The 17,340-nt window shown below is 41.4% G+C and overlaps 1 protein-coding gene across 1 annotated transcript; it reads left to right on the plus strand.

The window, feature by feature from the left end:
* The first annotated feature begins 4,060 nt into the window (after positions 1 to 4,060).
* On the plus strand, positions 4,061 to 16,530 carry atos (atossa). Its single transcript, XM_034982488.2, has 12 exons — positions 4,061 to 4,228; positions 5,113 to 5,223; positions 5,779 to 5,915; positions 7,217 to 7,348; positions 8,230 to 8,451; positions 8,829 to 8,986; positions 9,549 to 10,923; positions 11,491 to 11,637; positions 11,949 to 12,082; positions 13,913 to 14,076; positions 14,623 to 14,861; positions 16,051 to 16,530. The coding sequence occupies exons 1-12, from the start codon at positions 4,088 to 4,090 to the stop codon at positions 16,418 to 16,420; spliced, it is 3,330 nt and encodes a 1,109-aa protein (XP_034838379.2). The 5' UTR covers positions 4,061 to 4,087; the 3' UTR covers positions 16,421 to 16,530.
* Positions 16,531 to 17,340: the final 810 nt, after the last annotated feature.

Genomic DNA, 17,340 nt, shown 5'->3' on the forward strand with positions numbered 1-17,340 from the left:
CGCCATTTTAGTGACGTCAGCACTAGACTGAAGTTTCGAGCTGATGGTCGCCATGAAAGTAATTGGAAAAGTGTTATTTCTTGTACGATGGTACGGAACCCTTCGTGTGTGTGTCCCACTCGCACTTGACTGTTTTTTTGGTTTAGTTAGTTTTAGTCTACAACAGTATACCAATCGATATTGCACAATATTTTAGTAATTTGTCGATAAGTAATAAAATAGAATTATCTTTTACTATGTGGTAAAAAAAAGCAGTGATATCCTAGTGGTTAGGACGTCCGCCTTCTAATCGGAGGTCGGGGGTTCGATCCCGGGCACGCACCTCTAACTTTTCCGAGTTATGTGCGTTTTAAGTAATTAAATATAACTTGCTTTAACGGTGAAGGAAAACATCGTGAGGAAACCTGCATGCCTGAGAGTTCTCCATAATGTTCTCAAAGGTGTGTGAAGTCTACCAATCCGCACATGGCCAGCGTGGTAGACTATGAACCAACCAACAACCAAGAACCAACGGCGTTCCGAACCAATGGTAAATTAAAACTACCTGACTATTCATAAACACTTGTAAAAAGTTCACATGAATAAAAAAACATTCTATTCTATTCTATTCTATTCTATGGCCAAACCCTTCCCACTCTGAGAGGAGACCCGTGCTCTGTAGTGAGCCGGCGATGGGTTGATCATGATGATGATGATGATGATGATGTGGTAAACTAATTAAACATATAGAATGAAAGGCTAGTTATCTTTTACACGGCTTTCTTTATCTTTACATTGGTTTTGCATCACTTTGGGGCCAAGGTTGCTGCATTAACTGCGGGTCCGGGGTCGGTTGCTCGGTTGCTCGGTTGCTCGGACGAGTGTTGGTCGCCATTCACAACCATGGCGAAATTCGTTCAATGTAAAAAAGTCGGTCAAGTGCGAGTCGGAATCGCAAACGAACGGTTCCGTACCATCGTGCAAGAAATAACACTTATAATTAATTTTCATATAACGGCTGTCTTAACCAGTAGTTTACCACGTTTTTTAACCGACTTCAAAAAAAGGAGGAGGTTCTCAATTCGTCGGATTCTTTAAAAAAAAAAAAGAATATTAGCCATGTTAGCAATCATGACTGACATTCCCCTTTCCCTACCAACTAAGCGTCGGGCTTGTGCTAGGAGTAGGTACGACAATCGTGCAACGGGTGGGGTTTGAACCGCCGACCTTTCGGATTTCTGTCTTATACTTACCTGGGGTATTGTTGTCCCCAGATGCACAGTAACGAGCCGCCGCCGCCGCCCCCGGTGACGGGGACGGGACTGCTGCTGCAGCTGGGGCGCCTGATAGTGCGCGCGCGAAGTTCCAGCCCCTCCCCCTCTATATTATGCCTCTATGACCTGCACGCCACTGTGTGTAGTGTGTAGTGTGTTAGCCCTAATATAAGGAATGTTTAACTGTATTTTAAGAGACTAATATACGAACCTTCGTCAAGTTTAGACGTGTTTTAATCAACCTACCACGCTCGCCACATGGCGACCTCTGCCATGTCTGCCTCTGAAAACCGAAAAGTCCACGGTTCAAACCCCGCCCGTTGCACTATTGTCGTACCTAATCCTAGCACAAGCCTGACGCTTAGTTGGAGAGGAAAGGGGAACATTAGTCATTTAACATGGCTAATATTCTTAAAAAAAAAGAAAATGCATGGAAAAAGCAACATAAAATGTAAAATGCAGCCATGTCCTAATTCATAGCGTTGTTACCAACCGCGCGAGTTCGAAAATAGAACGCCCACTCACAATCAAGCGCTGCAGCGACCCACATACAGCGCTCTCACTGTTCGTGAAGCGCTTCAAGCGAAACTAGGCTGTATATTGTATAAGGGTTATAAGGTCAAAGTCACACTGTTGTAATTTTATTATTGTATATACCTACCTACATTTATTCTAAATCTATTTTGTTAAAATAGTTTTAATTATAATTTTAAGTAATCTCTTTTGGCCTTCTGTTATACCTAGATTTAAATTTTAATAATAATTATGTATTTACGCTGTTGATTACTTTCAAATAAACAAAATAAAAAAAATAAAAAAAATATTGGCTTTTGCTAATTCGGATTTCGGAACCTTTTTCAGTGCGAAGTAACGCGGCCGAAAGTAATGTACCTACATTGACATTTAGAAGGAGATAGCAGATTTGTAGAGCACTGTCTGTCTCGGTTATTGAGACCGACAAAACGTTATAATAGGTAGATATGAGTGACCACGCACAACAGACGGAAAAAAACCAGCCCAGAGTGAAGAAGAAGGTATGAGTGACAGAGACAACGCTCTACAAAGCCGAAATGTCATTGTAAAGGCCGATGTAGGTACCTACATTACTTTCGGCCGCGTTCTGTACGGTAATTATTTAAATGCCGCCAAACAGAACAGCTGTTTCGAGGCCGCCATCTTTCATCGACGTGTTTTAAGTGCCAATGCCTATAGATTAAAATCACAATTTTTTACTTACTACGTGATAATATGGCATTGCTTGTGACGCCATCTACCTATACCTATTTGTAACAAAAAACATTACTGTACTGTTGTCAACTGAAATAATATGGAAAATAGAACGCCCTCTCACAATCAAGCGCTGCAGCGACCCAAATACAGCGCTTTTACTGTTTGTGAAGCGCTTCAGCGAGCCTAGGCTGTATAAGAGCACACTATGTAGGTCAAAGCCATATTGGCTTTTTTATACAACTACAGGCACAGAGTGAAAGATATCGTGACAATATGGCATAGGCAGCGGTCATGCATAACTCATACGTATGCAAATACTGGACATGTCCCGCAAATTGCTAATACGCGTGGCCGCCATTTTAGTGACGTCAGCACTAGACTGAAGTTTCGAGCTGATGGTCGCCATGAAAGTAATTGGAAAAGTGTTATTTCTTGTACGATGGTACGGAACCCTTCGTGTGTGTGTCCCACTCGCACTTGACTGTTTTTTTGGTTTAGTTAGTTTTAGTCTACAACAGTATACCAATCGATATTGCACAATATTTTAGTAATTTGTCGATAAGTAATAAAATAGAATTATCTTTTACTATGTGGTAAAAAAAAGCAGTGATATCCTAGTGGTTAGGACGTCCGCCTTCTAATCGGAGGTCGGGGGTTCGATCCCGGGCACGCACCTCTAACTTTTCCGAGTTATGTGCGTTTTAAGTAATTAAATATAACTTGCTTTAACGGTGAAGGAAAACATCGTGAGGAAACCTGCATGCCTGAGAGTTCTCCATAATGTTCTCAAAGGTGTGTGAAGTCTACCAATCCGCACATGGCCAGCGTGGTAGACTATGAACCAACCAACAACCAAGAACCAACGGCGTTCCGAACCAATGGTAAATTAAAACTACCTGACTATTCATAAACACTTGTAAAAAGTTCACATGAATAAAAAACATTCTATTCTATTCTATTCTATTCTATGGCCAAACCCTTCCCACTCTGAGAGGAGACCCGTGCTCTGTAGTGAGCCGGCGATGGGTTGATCATGATGATGATGATGATGATGATGTGGTAAACTAATTAAACATATAGAATGAAAGGCTAGTTATCTTTTACACGGCTTTCTTTATCTTTACATTGGTTTTGCATCACTTTGGGGCCAAGGTTGCTGCATTAACTGCGGGTCCGGGGTCGGTTGCTCGGTTGCTCGGTTGCTCGGACGAGTGTTGGTCGCCATTCACAACCATGGCGAAATTCGTTCAATGTAAAAAAGTCGGTCAAGTGCGAGTCGGAATCGCAAACGAACGGTTCCGTACCATCGTGCAAGAAATAACACTTATAATTAATTTTCATATAACGGCTGTCTTAACCAGTAGTTTACCACGTTTTTTAACCGACTTCAAAAAAAGGAGGAGGTTCTCAATTCGTCGGATTCTTTAAAAAAAAAAAAGAATATTAGCCATGTTAGCAATCATGACTGACATTCCCCTTTCCCTACCAACTAAGCGTCGGGCTTGTGCTAGGAGTAGGTACGACAATCGTGCAACGGGTGGGGTTTGAACCGCCGACCTTTCGGATTTCTGTCTTATACTTACCTGGGGTATTGTTGTCCCCAGATGCACAGTAACGAGCCGCCGCCGCCGCCCCCGGTGACGGGGACGGGACTGCTGCTGCAGCTGGGGCGCCTGATAGTGCGCGCGCGAAGTTCCAGCCCCTCCCCCCGCAGGGGAGACGCGCGCCCCAGCGGCAGCCAACAGGTACATACCAGCCTATGTAGCTCTGGTACTTGGTAAGTCACAACGAGTGACGATAGCGACTCCCTATCATGCACAGTACCGAGTCAATGGGGACGGGACTGCTGCTGCAACTGGGGCGCTATATAGTGCGCGCACGGAGTTCCAGCTCCTCCAGCTCCAGCGGAAGCCAACAGGTACATACCGTCTCGGAACATACCAGCCTATGTAGCTCTGGTATCTGGTAAGAGACAGCGAGTAACGGCTGCGAAAAGCTCGGCCCCTCCAAAGAGGGCATTCCTTGAAAATTGCCGGGGGGATCCCTCCTAATGCACCCCACCGGTAGCTAACCGGTACTCGGAAAATGCCGTCCCTTAGCAGCCTATGTAGCAGCTCTCCTTATAAGACATAAGAAGCGACAAGTGACTTCAAATCTCAGCTCATGTATCCCTCAGCAGTCAGCAGGTAACATTCCTCAACATACCTTAAAATCAATTACCTTTAGCGTATGAAGCCCTGGTACCTGAAAAGACACAACGATTGATGAAAGCACCTTTAATGGTTTTTAAAGATCAGCCTATCCCTACGTCAGCGCCGCCTTGACACTGATCTCCCAGTCATAGCCAGCGAGTAAATAGCTCGATATAACTTATCATCTTCTATCTTTAGGCAATGAAACTCTGGTAAGGCACAACAAACTATGGCAGTGACTCCTAAGCTTAGCCATCAAACGGCAGCCAAACGTATCTATTTCTTCGTCTCTCTTCAACCTATGGAAACCTGGTGCCTGGCAAGTGAGAGAAGAAGGCCCTGGTCAGCTACAACCTCCTATCAGGAAACCGGATATCCCACTTAAACAAGGCCTATATCCCGCTGAGTGTTAATTTTATCTTTTTTTTAAATTACAGGTGATCACGCAACCCAAGTCAGTGACAGAAGAGCCGAAGCCAGGAGTTGAAGCGCAATTGAACAGCCATGTGCAGGCCTTGTGGAAGGAACAGATACCTGTTTGTATTGAGGTATGTATTCCTTCATGTTTTGGCTCTATCATAATATCGGGGAACTGCCTCGTCGCGTCGTTAAAATGCTTATTCGACTGCGAATCTTGAGGTCTCATGGTTCGAGTACCGCCTCGGCAAAATGTTAGTGGGTTTTAATGTCAAGAAATTTTTAGTAGAAACCCAGAGTTGAACAATTGGTAGTGTCACACTCCCTTGCCTCGTATACAGCCGTTGCGTTGGTCGTATTTCTGATCTCGCTTCAGTTGTGTTGACCGTCTAACACAATCCAAAGAATCACCACACCACATATCTAGAGAATGCACCTGTTTTTGCATAGCATCACCGGTGTAGTTGGCTAGTCCTTGTTAAGATTGGCTGCCGTGGTCGGTTGTAGTTCGATCAGGTGAGCTTTATTGTCAGGCTCGAAGAAGAAAGTTCTGGTTAAATAGCGAATACTTTTTTTCGGCCCCAGATATTTTTCTCGGGATGGCACCGAACATTCATCTAAAATCTTGAAATCTGGAGACTTTAAATTACTTTGATTTTGAACCCGCCTAATTTGGTTACTTCCAGGTCCTCCTAGCGCCAGAGTGCCAAGAGTGCTACGCCTCCCTCAGCCGAGTGGAGGAGGAGGCCATGTACGACAAGCTTCACTCCCAACAGAAGGCTCTCCTGCTCGAACGGTGGACCATGCGGACTATTACTAACAAGTGAGTAGGGGTAACTGTGATAGCCTAGTGGTTAGGACGTCCGCCTTCCAATCGGAGATCGGGGGTCAGATCCCGGGCACGCAACTCTAACTTTTCGGAGTTATGTGCGTCTTAAGTAATTAAATATTGCTTTAACGGTGAAGGAAAACATCCTGAGGAAACCTGCATCCTTGAGTGTTCTCCATAATGTTCTCAAAGGTGTGTGATGTCTACCAATTCGCACATGGCCAGCATGGTAGACTTCTCACTCTGAGAGTAGACCCGTGCTCTGCAGTGAGCCGGCGATGGGCTGATCATGTAAGGTCAAGATCAATTAGGGATAGTCGCTCAGCGCGCTTTGGATCGAGCTATGTTGGGTATCACTCTCAGGGATAAAATCCGGTACAAGGAAATTTGCAGAAGGTCACACGCGACCGACATAGCTCGAGAGGATTAGCAAGCTGAAGTGGCAATGGGCAGGTCATGTCTGTCACAGAACTGATGGCTGATGGGGCAGACGTGTTTTGAAGTGGAGACCGCATACCGGTAAAGGCGGTAGGACGACCTCCAGCACGCTGGACCGATGGTGGCAGGGAGCGGGTAGATGAGGAAGGCGGAGGACCGTGTTTGGTGGCGCGCTGAGGAAAGGCTTATGTCCAGCAATGGACGCATACAGGCTAATAGAATGTAATTGAGTGGGGACATGGCCCCACCAACATTTTCGTCTATCGGTTTTTCGAACTGTGTGTCCTGCCTATTGGCACTTCAGCTTCGAAAATCGTTGAACTATGTTGGTTACTCTGGTTGTACTACGCATTTCCTCATTTCTGATTTGATCACGTAGAGAAACTACAAGCGTCGCTTCCTCAAGTTAAAAAAAGGTATTGGATAAAAAATCTGATCCCAACATTAGGTACTTTGTATCAAGACCGGGAGCCGCAGCAGAAACAGCTGAAAACGGCAAGCGGCGCAAGTATGCCTCTCTTATAGAGAGTTACATTTTTGTGCCGTTTGCCGTGGAGACCCTGGGGCCATGGAGTCTTAGTGCTAAAAATTTTTTACGAGACATTTCACCGCGATTAATAGCCTCAACTGGTGACAGAAGGGCTGGCTCATTTTTTGCGCAACGGATCAGCCTGGCTGTCCAGCGCGGAAATGCAGCCAGTATTCTTGGCACAATTCCACGCGGTCATGATTTATATAGTAATTAGATAAGGCTAGCTTTAAGTTTTATTGTTTTTAAAAAAAAAAAAAAAAAAAAAAAAAAAAAAAGGTACTTTGTTGTGTGAAGTCTGCTGATATTTTGATGGTGTTTTTTCTAGAAACCACGACTCCCCAGCTGCAATAACTGCCCACTGGCTGCTGAACGCGGTGCGCTCACAACTTCACTTCTCCCAGCTGTCGGCCTGGAGGGCCACCATCAAGACTAATGACGACAAGCCTGCCGAGAGGAGGTATGTGTTCTTCTGAAGTCTTTCGGTGTCACAGGTACAGAGTTTCAAAGTCAAAGTCAAAGTCAAAGTCAAATGATTTATTCAAAATAGGTAATAAATTACTCGTATTGATAGTCTGGTATGGTGTTACATTTGTAAGATAATATAGTGGTGATAATTATTACGCAAACTTAAAACTAAAGCTACGAGGGTTCCAAACGCGCCCAGGTCTGAGAAGAGCCCACAACAAACTCAGCCGGGTATTCTTTTTATTATCACCACTTTACAAAATTATTGAAACTTATTAGAACTATCACAAAGTCGTTAAGCAACTCATTCCCAAGCTTGCTTATCATTTAAATAATCCTTTACGTTGTAATAGGATTTTTCAATTAGTTTACGTTTTATGAAAACTTTGAACTTGTTGAGAGACATCTCCAATATGTCTTCTGGAAGCTTATTATAGAAACGTATGGAATTACGAGCAAATGAATTGCTAACTTTACTGAGCCTAGAGGCGGGAATTACAAGTTTATTTTTATTTAAAGAGGGATCTTTGAAATTGGTTTCTTTAGACTCGCTCGATAATTTCCCCTTGTGAAGCCAAGCCTTTTATATCTTGAAGTTTGGAATTTATGAATAACTAGCTCATGCCCGCGACTTCGTCCGCGCTGTATTAGGTTTTTTAAAAATCCCGTGGGAACTCTTTGATAAATTGTAGCCTATGGCACTCTCACTCTCACAGGTCTCTAACTACGCCCATGCAAAAAATTGCGTCAATCTGTTGCTCCGTTGCGACGTGATTGAAGGACAAACCAATAATCCAATGAAGCAACAAAAAACACACTTTCACATTTATAATATGGGTAGTGATTTCCCTAAGTTTTCTTTATTTTTTTCAGGAGAAAGCTGAGCCGCGAAACGTGCAACTTTAAGAAAATAGAAGCGAACTGCGACGACACGGACCTCGACGAGCGCAAACTGAACATCGTCTACTCCATCAAGATCCCCGGAGAGAGCTACAAGATGGCGGACTTCCCGCGCCCCCCCACCGACCACCAGTTCCCCGTCACCGACATAGGGGACAACGTGTATCTCAAGGTGGTGCTGCAGGCTCTGCCCAGGTATGTACCTTCCTCCCCCACATTTGTTTCAACAATTGTAGCCTAATGATCCACTAAGTTGGGGATGAGAGTACAAAATGGCTTCCCGCGACCCCCACTGTCCAATATTGCTCTGCTAAGGTATGAACCCCCCCCCCCCCCCATTCATTTTAACTGCCCAGTTCTAGCCCAGTGATCAAAAGTGGTGTGTTACAAGATGGTGGAATTCTGGAATTCCCGTGCCCCTCACCACCACCAGTTCCCTGTCCAGCCCCATAAATTCTCCTTAAGTAACTATAAGTTGAACATTATAGCCCCCTTTTCCTCGAAAATGAAACCCATTCAAAAGATAGGAGAGCTTTTGCAACTAAGAATAACAATAATTTTCTTGTTTCCAGGCTGGACGATATCCCCATAGTCAAATGTACCTGCAAAAGACGAGCCAGTAAGGAGATGCCGCCCAACGTCCACGAGGAGCTGGTCGGCAAGCTCAATGATCTCACTCTGGGCCCGCGGACCGCCAAGTACCCAGCTGACGCTATCAACTCCAATATAGGTAAGTTGACAACACTGTTTTACAAGAGCAAAAGATGTGGCCTCAACCACAACAATAGGAACATCGTTCAGACCGTTGGTATGTCGGAAAACCAACTGGTCGTATCTTGGAACTGTATAGAGAAAACTTCGTTAGCGCGATTCAGGCTTCATAGTGAGTGACTGAAGGAAGATACATGTGGTGCCATCTAGTCTGTTCGTTGTAAGTTACTACGTTGCAAACTTACAGTGCGTGATAGCTGTATGATCCTTTTTGGTATGAGTGTGAGTAGCGCCATCTAGTATCACAGTGGAGTCTGTCAGTAGTAGTATCCACGGAGCTTCAGATGATGTCCCCATATTCAAATGTACAGTAAAAATGTCAGTTCTAAATCTAGTGCTCTCCTTTTCCGCAGGGAGGATTAGGAAAGGAATAGCAATACATACCTGTCACTCCAGTTGAATTAAGAGATTGTGTATAACAGTATGAGCCACACTGTCAAACTTACTGCAAAAGTTTTAGAAGTCCGAACAAAATATGCTTGAAAAGATGCCAACATTAAAAAAACAAATCTTTTTTTCAGGACCGAGCAACCGAAGACTATCAATCATATCGAACACAGGCACGACCGAATACGTTTATTCAATGGACAAAGAAAAGAAGATTCTCGACGATCGAATGCTGACCCCTTGCAGCGAAAGCGGAAAACACAAATGCAGTTGCGACGACGAATCCGACGACCGATCTCACAAACCCGACGAAAGATCTCACAAACCAATCGATGCCAAGAAGTTAGACGATCGACGGATGAAAGAAATAGCCAAATACAAACGCCGTTTACGGAAAGAGAGCAAACTAAAAAAGCTATGTGACAGCACATCTTCCGAAGGCGACGGTTTAAAAGCAAAAGAAACGCATACTTCCATACCAATCTTACAAGCAGCTAGATTTGACAGATTAAGAGCTATAGGATGCTTTAGGAATCAAACTTACCTAACTCTACCAGCAAGTCGAATAGAGAGCAAATCACCGTTTACTGAAACTTTAAGTCTACAACCAACAGAATTTAGAAGAACGAATACGGTTGCAACACAGACTGATGATGTGCTTTGCAATTGTGGCAGTAGTATTGAATTGACATGTTGGAAATGCAAGGAAAGGGGTATGGTTCGGTCCGAAGGCAATTACAACCTGGCCTCTATTGAAAAGGGGAAAGCAGATAATCGGGAGAATAATGTAAAAATCGTTTTGGAAAATAGAGAAAATTCGAGACTGCCAATGGGAAGTGGAGAGAATGCGATGAGAATAGATAATGGAGAGAATGGGGCGAGAGTAGAAAATGGAGTAAACGCGACGCGACGATTCGAAAATGGGGATATAAAAAATGGGGAAAATGACCAGAGGCGGGGTGAAGAGAATGTTGAAAATCAAACGGGAATTGCAATGAAAAATGAAGAAAAGGGACGGAGTATAGAAAACGGGAAAGTTGCAATCGGAAACGGAGAGAACGGAGCGAGAAGGAAATGTGAGGAGGACAGCAAACAATTGAAAAAGCTAAAATGTGATAATAGAGTTAAAACGTGTGATAATATAAGTCTAGATAATTCTAATAGTGATAAGTGTGAAATAATCAAGCGGCCCAAATTGAGACGTTTCCCGATTACCGACCGTATCGAGAAGGTGTTAAGTGATAGATTCGCGCAAAACAACGATATGGAGCAGCTGAATTTACGGGGCGATGACACGGTGTTCTCTACGCCCAAAATTGAAGTCAAGAGGCAGAAAACTTACTCGGTAGGAGAAGATTATGTGTTGTACGAGAAATGTGATTATGGCACGTTTGACAAGTACGAGGTAGAGTCTCCTAGAGAGGATGTGGATGAAAACGGCTTTAAGTTTCCGGATCAGAAGAAGGTGGGACTGGATAATCAAGTGCCTTCGCCGACTGAAATGGATAGGTACGTCTGATTTTTAACATTTTTTTATTAACTCGCTTTCTTGACGGTCTGTTTTTCTTTTTATAGAAAAAACTAGCTTATGCTCGCGACTTCGTCTGCGTGGACTATACAAATTTCAAACCCCCATTTCACCCCCTTAGGGGTTAAATTTTCAAAAATCCTTTCTTATCAGATGCCCACGTCATAATAGCTATCTGAATGCCAAATTTCAGCCTGATCCGTCCAGTACCTTTTCCTTTCATATATTTAGATTTTTCTATAGGAGATGCTTAAAATTAATGGATTGCTAAAATTTTAAAAGACACTTCTTGAAACTTGAGCAATCCTTTAATTTATTGTACTTTTAGTAGTTGATGATCGACTTTGTCTGCATGGATTAAAGATTTTAAAACCAGTTGGAAACTCTTTGATTTTCCCGGGTGAAAAGTAGCTTATGTCTAGTCTCTGAGATTGAAAAATTAGCCCCAAAAAGATCAAACAATTTGTGACAAAATATAACATCGTTGCTAAGTAACTTATCGGCAGATTGCAGATAGATTATTATTAATTTAGGGCGTGAATCCCCAGATTTCGCTGGAGGTTCGATTCGGCAGCATCGATGGTGTTCCACAACAAGACCGGCCTGCCCCTGACCTCGAGCCCGGCCCCGCTGCGCAGGGGCAACAACTGTTTCGATTTTGATGATTCTATTAACGGAGTTTCCGGTATCAAGAGGTGAGTGGATAACATGTGGCGGTTGCCACAGGTGCAACTAGATGGCGCTGTTCAATCGATAACATTTCACGGCGTAGTCCCGAACAAATGTACCGCCGACAGTACTCGCACTAACGGAGTTTTCTGCAATCTGGACTATATATAGAAGTTTCAAGATACTGCCCAGCTGGCGCTACCGAGCACTACCAACCGCTCGGTGGGAGATCTCCCTTTGGTACGGTGTCGAGCCTGCACACCGCTCTCGTACAAACATACACACATACATACAAATTTTCGTCTGTTATAATATTGGTGCGATTGTTTTTTTTCAGTGCTCTATTCCACCCCATCTCCCCCCCGTCGCCGGCGCCCGCGTCCCCTGTCTCCCCCGCGAGACAAACCCCCCCGCCCAAGAAGTGTACACCTCACAACAAACTGCGCATCGGACCCAGCACGGGATTGCTTGGTAAGATCTTCATAGAAAACTCACACACGAAGGTTCCGTACCATGTTACAAGAAATTTGTTTTATTTTTAATTTCCTGGCGGCCATTTTTTTTTTAAAAACTTTAATAATAATAATGATCATTATTAAATATAATTTAATTTTAAGAATTATTTGTTGTTATAGCGCCAATAGAAATATGTACACATTCTGTGAAAATTTGGACACTGACTGAGTGTTGCATTGACAGACAGACGGATTGCACCCTTTGGGACACTAAAACTTTAAGAAAACTTTTTCTTTCTTTCAAAAACTCTTTAAAAAAATTGTAAAAAATGAGTTCTGAATTTTTCTAGTTTAAAATCCCATTCAATTTTTCATGTAAAGTACTCGTTTTAGACATCAGATTCTTGTTTTAAGTGTTTCATACACTATGTTGCAAAAAAAACGACCTCACTTTTAATTTTAGGTTTAGGTTTAAAGAAGTTTATTCTCATAAAGACAAAGTCACTTACATGAGAACTTAATTCTAAGAATAAAGTTTACAAATATTCGCCATTTAGGTACTCATTCAATGCATTTGTCGAAGTGATTCGCATTACTCATAATGTGAGCAGCTAATTCAGTTTTAAATGCATTGAATGAGTGTACATTTTTTATGTGTGCAGGTATTTGGTTATAAAGTTTAGCTCCTTCATAGGTAAGGGTTTTTCTGCCATAATTTGTTCTAGTTTTGGGTAGGATAAGGTAACTGGCTCGACGAGTTTTAGTTTTAATTTTTGTAAATGTGATATTTGTGTGGATTGTTTTATTTATAGTTTTCCTAACAAAAATACATGTGTTGTATATATATAACTGATGAATGTTCATAATTTTGGTGTCGATGTAAAGTTTTTTAGTATGTGTTCGAAAGGGATATGTGAAAAGAATTTTTATTATTTTATTTTGAGCAGTTTGTAGATGAGCTAATCTTGTCTTGGCAGCACTTCCCCAGACTTCAATCAAGTACATTAAGTGAGGCTTAATTAGTGTATTATAGATAGTGTAACGAAGCTCACGTGGTATAGTTCGTGCTAGATTTCTGATGGACCCAGTCATTGCTGCCAATTTGCTTCTAAGATGTTCAATTTGAGTATTCCAGTTTAAATAATTATCTAATCTTAATCCAAGGTATTTTTCGTTGTGTTTTTGATGTAACGGAGTATTGTCAATTGTAAGAGGTTGATACGATTGAATTAATTTGTTTTTAGCTTTAAAGATTATGTAGGATGTTTTTGAAATATTTATCGTTAGTAGATTATATTTGAACCATGCAGACAAAGTGTTTAAATCTTCTTGAGCTTGACTAATAAGAGTTCCAATAGATGGCCCAAAATAGAACAAACAGGTATCGTCTGCATAGAGAGTTAAATGACCATGCAATCCTAATTCTTGGATGTTGTTAATGTAGACCAAAAAAAGTAACGGGCCTAAAATAGAACCTTGTGGAACACCACATGTTACTGCTAAAGCCTTGCTTTGATGTTCACCTAATTTGACAATTTGTGCTCTATTAGTTAGGTACGATTGAAACATTTTTAGGGCGATGCCATTTATTCCAATTGTTTCAAGTTTTTTTAATAGCAAGTTTGGGCTCACGGTATCGAAGGCCTTTTTTAAATCAATAAAGATGCCTAAAACTATTTTTAATTTTTAATAATTTGTTCTTCAACTACGTTGCACTATTGTCGTACCTACTCCTAGCACAAGCTTGACGCTTAGTTGGAGAGGAAAGGGGAATATTAGTCATTTAACATGGCTAATATTCTTTAAAAAAAAAAAAAAAAAAACTTTTCTTCTATCCATCTTACAGGTAGCTTTGAAGAGTCAGCTCTCAAGGGTCGCTTGGAGCCCGTGGCGACTGTGCACGGGTTCGCGGCAGAACTAGGCGCCTCGGGCGCTTTCTGCCCGCCGCACAGACGCCTACCTGTCACTGTGTTCTTCTACGCGCCGGGCGGCACCAACGCACCATACATGGTGAGTGTCACTACTAGCAATAGAATAGAATAGAATAGAATAGAATAGAATAAATTTTATTGCATTAACTGTGTAGGTACATTAGGTGTTATACTTGTTATAAAGTTCTAACAGTTTGCCACTTTGTGGCGTGCAATACTGGTTACATACAATATTTTTAAATATTACAATTTTTAACTATATTGTTTACTAAACTAAAAAACACATCCTAGGTACTTAGATACTACACTTACATCAATAATTTTCATAAAAATACTCATTAATATTATAAAAGGCCTTACTAATTAACCAATTTCTTAATTTATTTTTAAACATATTGCCTTCTGTTTTTTTAATATTGAGTGGTAAATGATTAAAAATTTTAACACCAAATGCAAATGCGCTTTTTGAGAAAGTGTAGCAGTTATTTTGGGGTATAATTATGTTGTATTTATATTTTGTACGCAAGTATGCTGATGATCATGATGATTTGACATTTTCCAGTACAAAATGTCAAAGAATCAGCAGTTTTAATGAACTTTTTAAAGGATTTTGTTGTCCCCGCAGGGCCACATCAACCTGGGCCCGCACGGGTACCGCGTGTCGCGCTCGGGCACCGTGCAGGTGTCGCTGTTCAACCCGCACGGCACGCTCGTCAAGATGTTCGTGGTGCTGTACGACCTGACGAGCATGCCGCCCGCCGCGCGCACGTTCCTGCGCCAGCGCACGCTGTACATGCCGGCGCGCGCCGAGCCCCCGCAGCCGCACCACATGCACAAGTGGCTGCGGTATCTCATACATTTGAGGTGAGTCACACAGGTTCGCTTCGCTCGCGCTACTAAATAAGATGAATGTACTATGCTAGATGTACTATGCTGTACTTACCATAACCTGTTAATTTAAGTTTAATATGACAGTGTGGCTAATTCCTTTGTACACAATCTCTAAACTAAACTAAAATATCACGTCTAAATCTATTGCTATCCCTTTCATAATGCTGCTTGCGGAAAAGGAAAGCACTAGATTTAGACCTGTTAATTTAGTTTAGTTTAGAGATTGTGTACTAGAGAATCGGCCCCATTCTTACTGATAATCGAAACTATTTTATATTAACATACTTGTACCTACTTAATATTACTAAATTATTAACAAAGAAGAAACTAATTGACATTATAACAAACTTAATTAATTAGTGCGATCAATAAATATAAATAATTTCGATTCAAAATGAATGCCCTGTATAATTACGTGATAAAATCTATTATAAAATAATGTAACACGTAGTTTGCATGTAATTGTATAATAATTATATATTTAGCATGTATGTATTGCTAATGTACCTAACTTTGCAATGCCCTAACGGGGCTTCATGTAACCATGAAAGCAAATGAATAAATAAATCATAAATCAAATGATTACGAAAGTTCTAGCTCGCTTCGCTCGCGCTACTATTTATGCCTTATTGACTTGATTATAAATTTGACGCTCGTCGCGATCGCCTGTTTAATTAGTATGACCAATTAACCATGATTATTTTTTATTTAATAAAGATGTGATTAAAATCAAAATATTTTTATTCAATTTAACTTTTACAAGTACTTTTGTATTAAGAAATGATTATGATTATAAATTAGTAAACGCTATAGTATCCCGTTATACTATTTCGTTTAGTTTACAAAATTTTACTAATGTATTACATTTAGCACCCTTCTTGGGTTGCCGGAGCACGTCAAAGCGTTAAGATTTTTTCATTTTATCCGTTTGTAATCTGGATTGACTGACTGACTGATCTATTAACGCTCAGTTTGAACTACTGGACAGTTCAGGCTGAAATTTAGCTCGCAGATAGCTATAATGTCGTAAACATCAGCAAAGAAAGGATTTTTGAAAATTCAGCCCCTAAGGGGTAAAATAAGGGTCTAAAATTTGTGTAGTCCACACAGACGAATTCGCAAGCACAAACTAGTTATTTAATAGAGTTTTCTCTCATTACAGGTTCATGACCTCAAAATCCGGAAAATTGTACCTGCATACTGACATTCGAATACTCGTATCCCGAAAGGCCGATCTAGACACGGCCACCGCACATTCCGCACTATTCCGCCCTATTCCACCCAATCAGAGCAAAGATGACGCCGTCGCATCATCATCAACCAATCAGGAGACAGAAAGCAAGCAAGCCAATCAGAAGCCCGGGATTTCGACCAATCGCACGCCGAACCGAGTTTTTGGCGGTTGTAGCGACTTTGACACGGATATGAAGAATGAAATGCGCGAATTTGGTTATGATAATCAAAATGGCGTCTCGTATGAATTGAGGAGTTTTACGTATGCGCCAGAGAACCCCAAATACTCCCCGCGATAGTGTAGTAGAGAAGGGTGCGCGATTTTAGTGCCTGGAGGTGTATGTCTTGATTTTACTTTGTGTTGAAAATATATGTATGTACTAATGAAAAGAATATATTTTTGGTTTTTATATATAATTTTGTTTCATTTCTAGTTAGGCCTTGGGCTCGGGGGTCGGGGGTTCGATCCCGGGCACGCACCTCTAACTTTTCGGAGTTTTAAGCAAATTAATTATTCGGAACTAGATGATGCCCGGAACTTCGTCCGCATGGATTTAGATTTTTTAAATCCCGTAGGAACTTTAATTTTCCGGGATAAAAAGTTGCCTATGTCAATTTCCGGGATGCAAGTTACCTCTGTACTAAACTTCATATAAATCGGTTAAACGGATGGGCCTTTAAGAATCCCGTAGGAACTCATTGATTTTCCGGGATAAAAAGTAGCCTAAGTCCTCCCCCGGGATGTACAAATTAACTTTACCAAATTTCATCAAAATCGGTTAAACTATTGAGTCGTGAAAAGCTAGCAGACAGACAGACACATTTTCGCATTTATAATATTACTTAGTATGGATTTGTAGAAATTAAATATCACTTGAAGAAGTGAAGGGAAACATCGTGAAGAAACCTGCACTGCATGCCTCAGAGTTCTTTATAATATTGAGAATTCTAGCTGCCCCGGCGAACTTCGTTCCGCCTAACAGTCTATTCAAATTTTTTAAATTTTTCTCTCCGTAAGATCCATCCTCGTACTTCAAGGAATATTATAAAAAAGAATTAGCGAAATCGGTTCAGCTGTTCTCGAGATTTGCGATCAGCAACACATTTGGTGATTCATTTTTATATTATAGATTGTACATTTAATGGAGTTTGAAGTTTAAAATTTTCGTGTGGATATCTAATTAAAATTTAAAAAATATATAGCGTATGTCACTCGGGA

Source organism: Maniola hyperantus, chromosome 27, assembly GCF_902806685.2.
Source record: "Maniola hyperantus chromosome 27, iAphHyp1.2, whole genome shotgun sequence".
Lineage (NCBI taxonomy): Eukaryota > Metazoa > Arthropoda > Insecta > Lepidoptera > Nymphalidae > Maniola > Maniola hyperantus.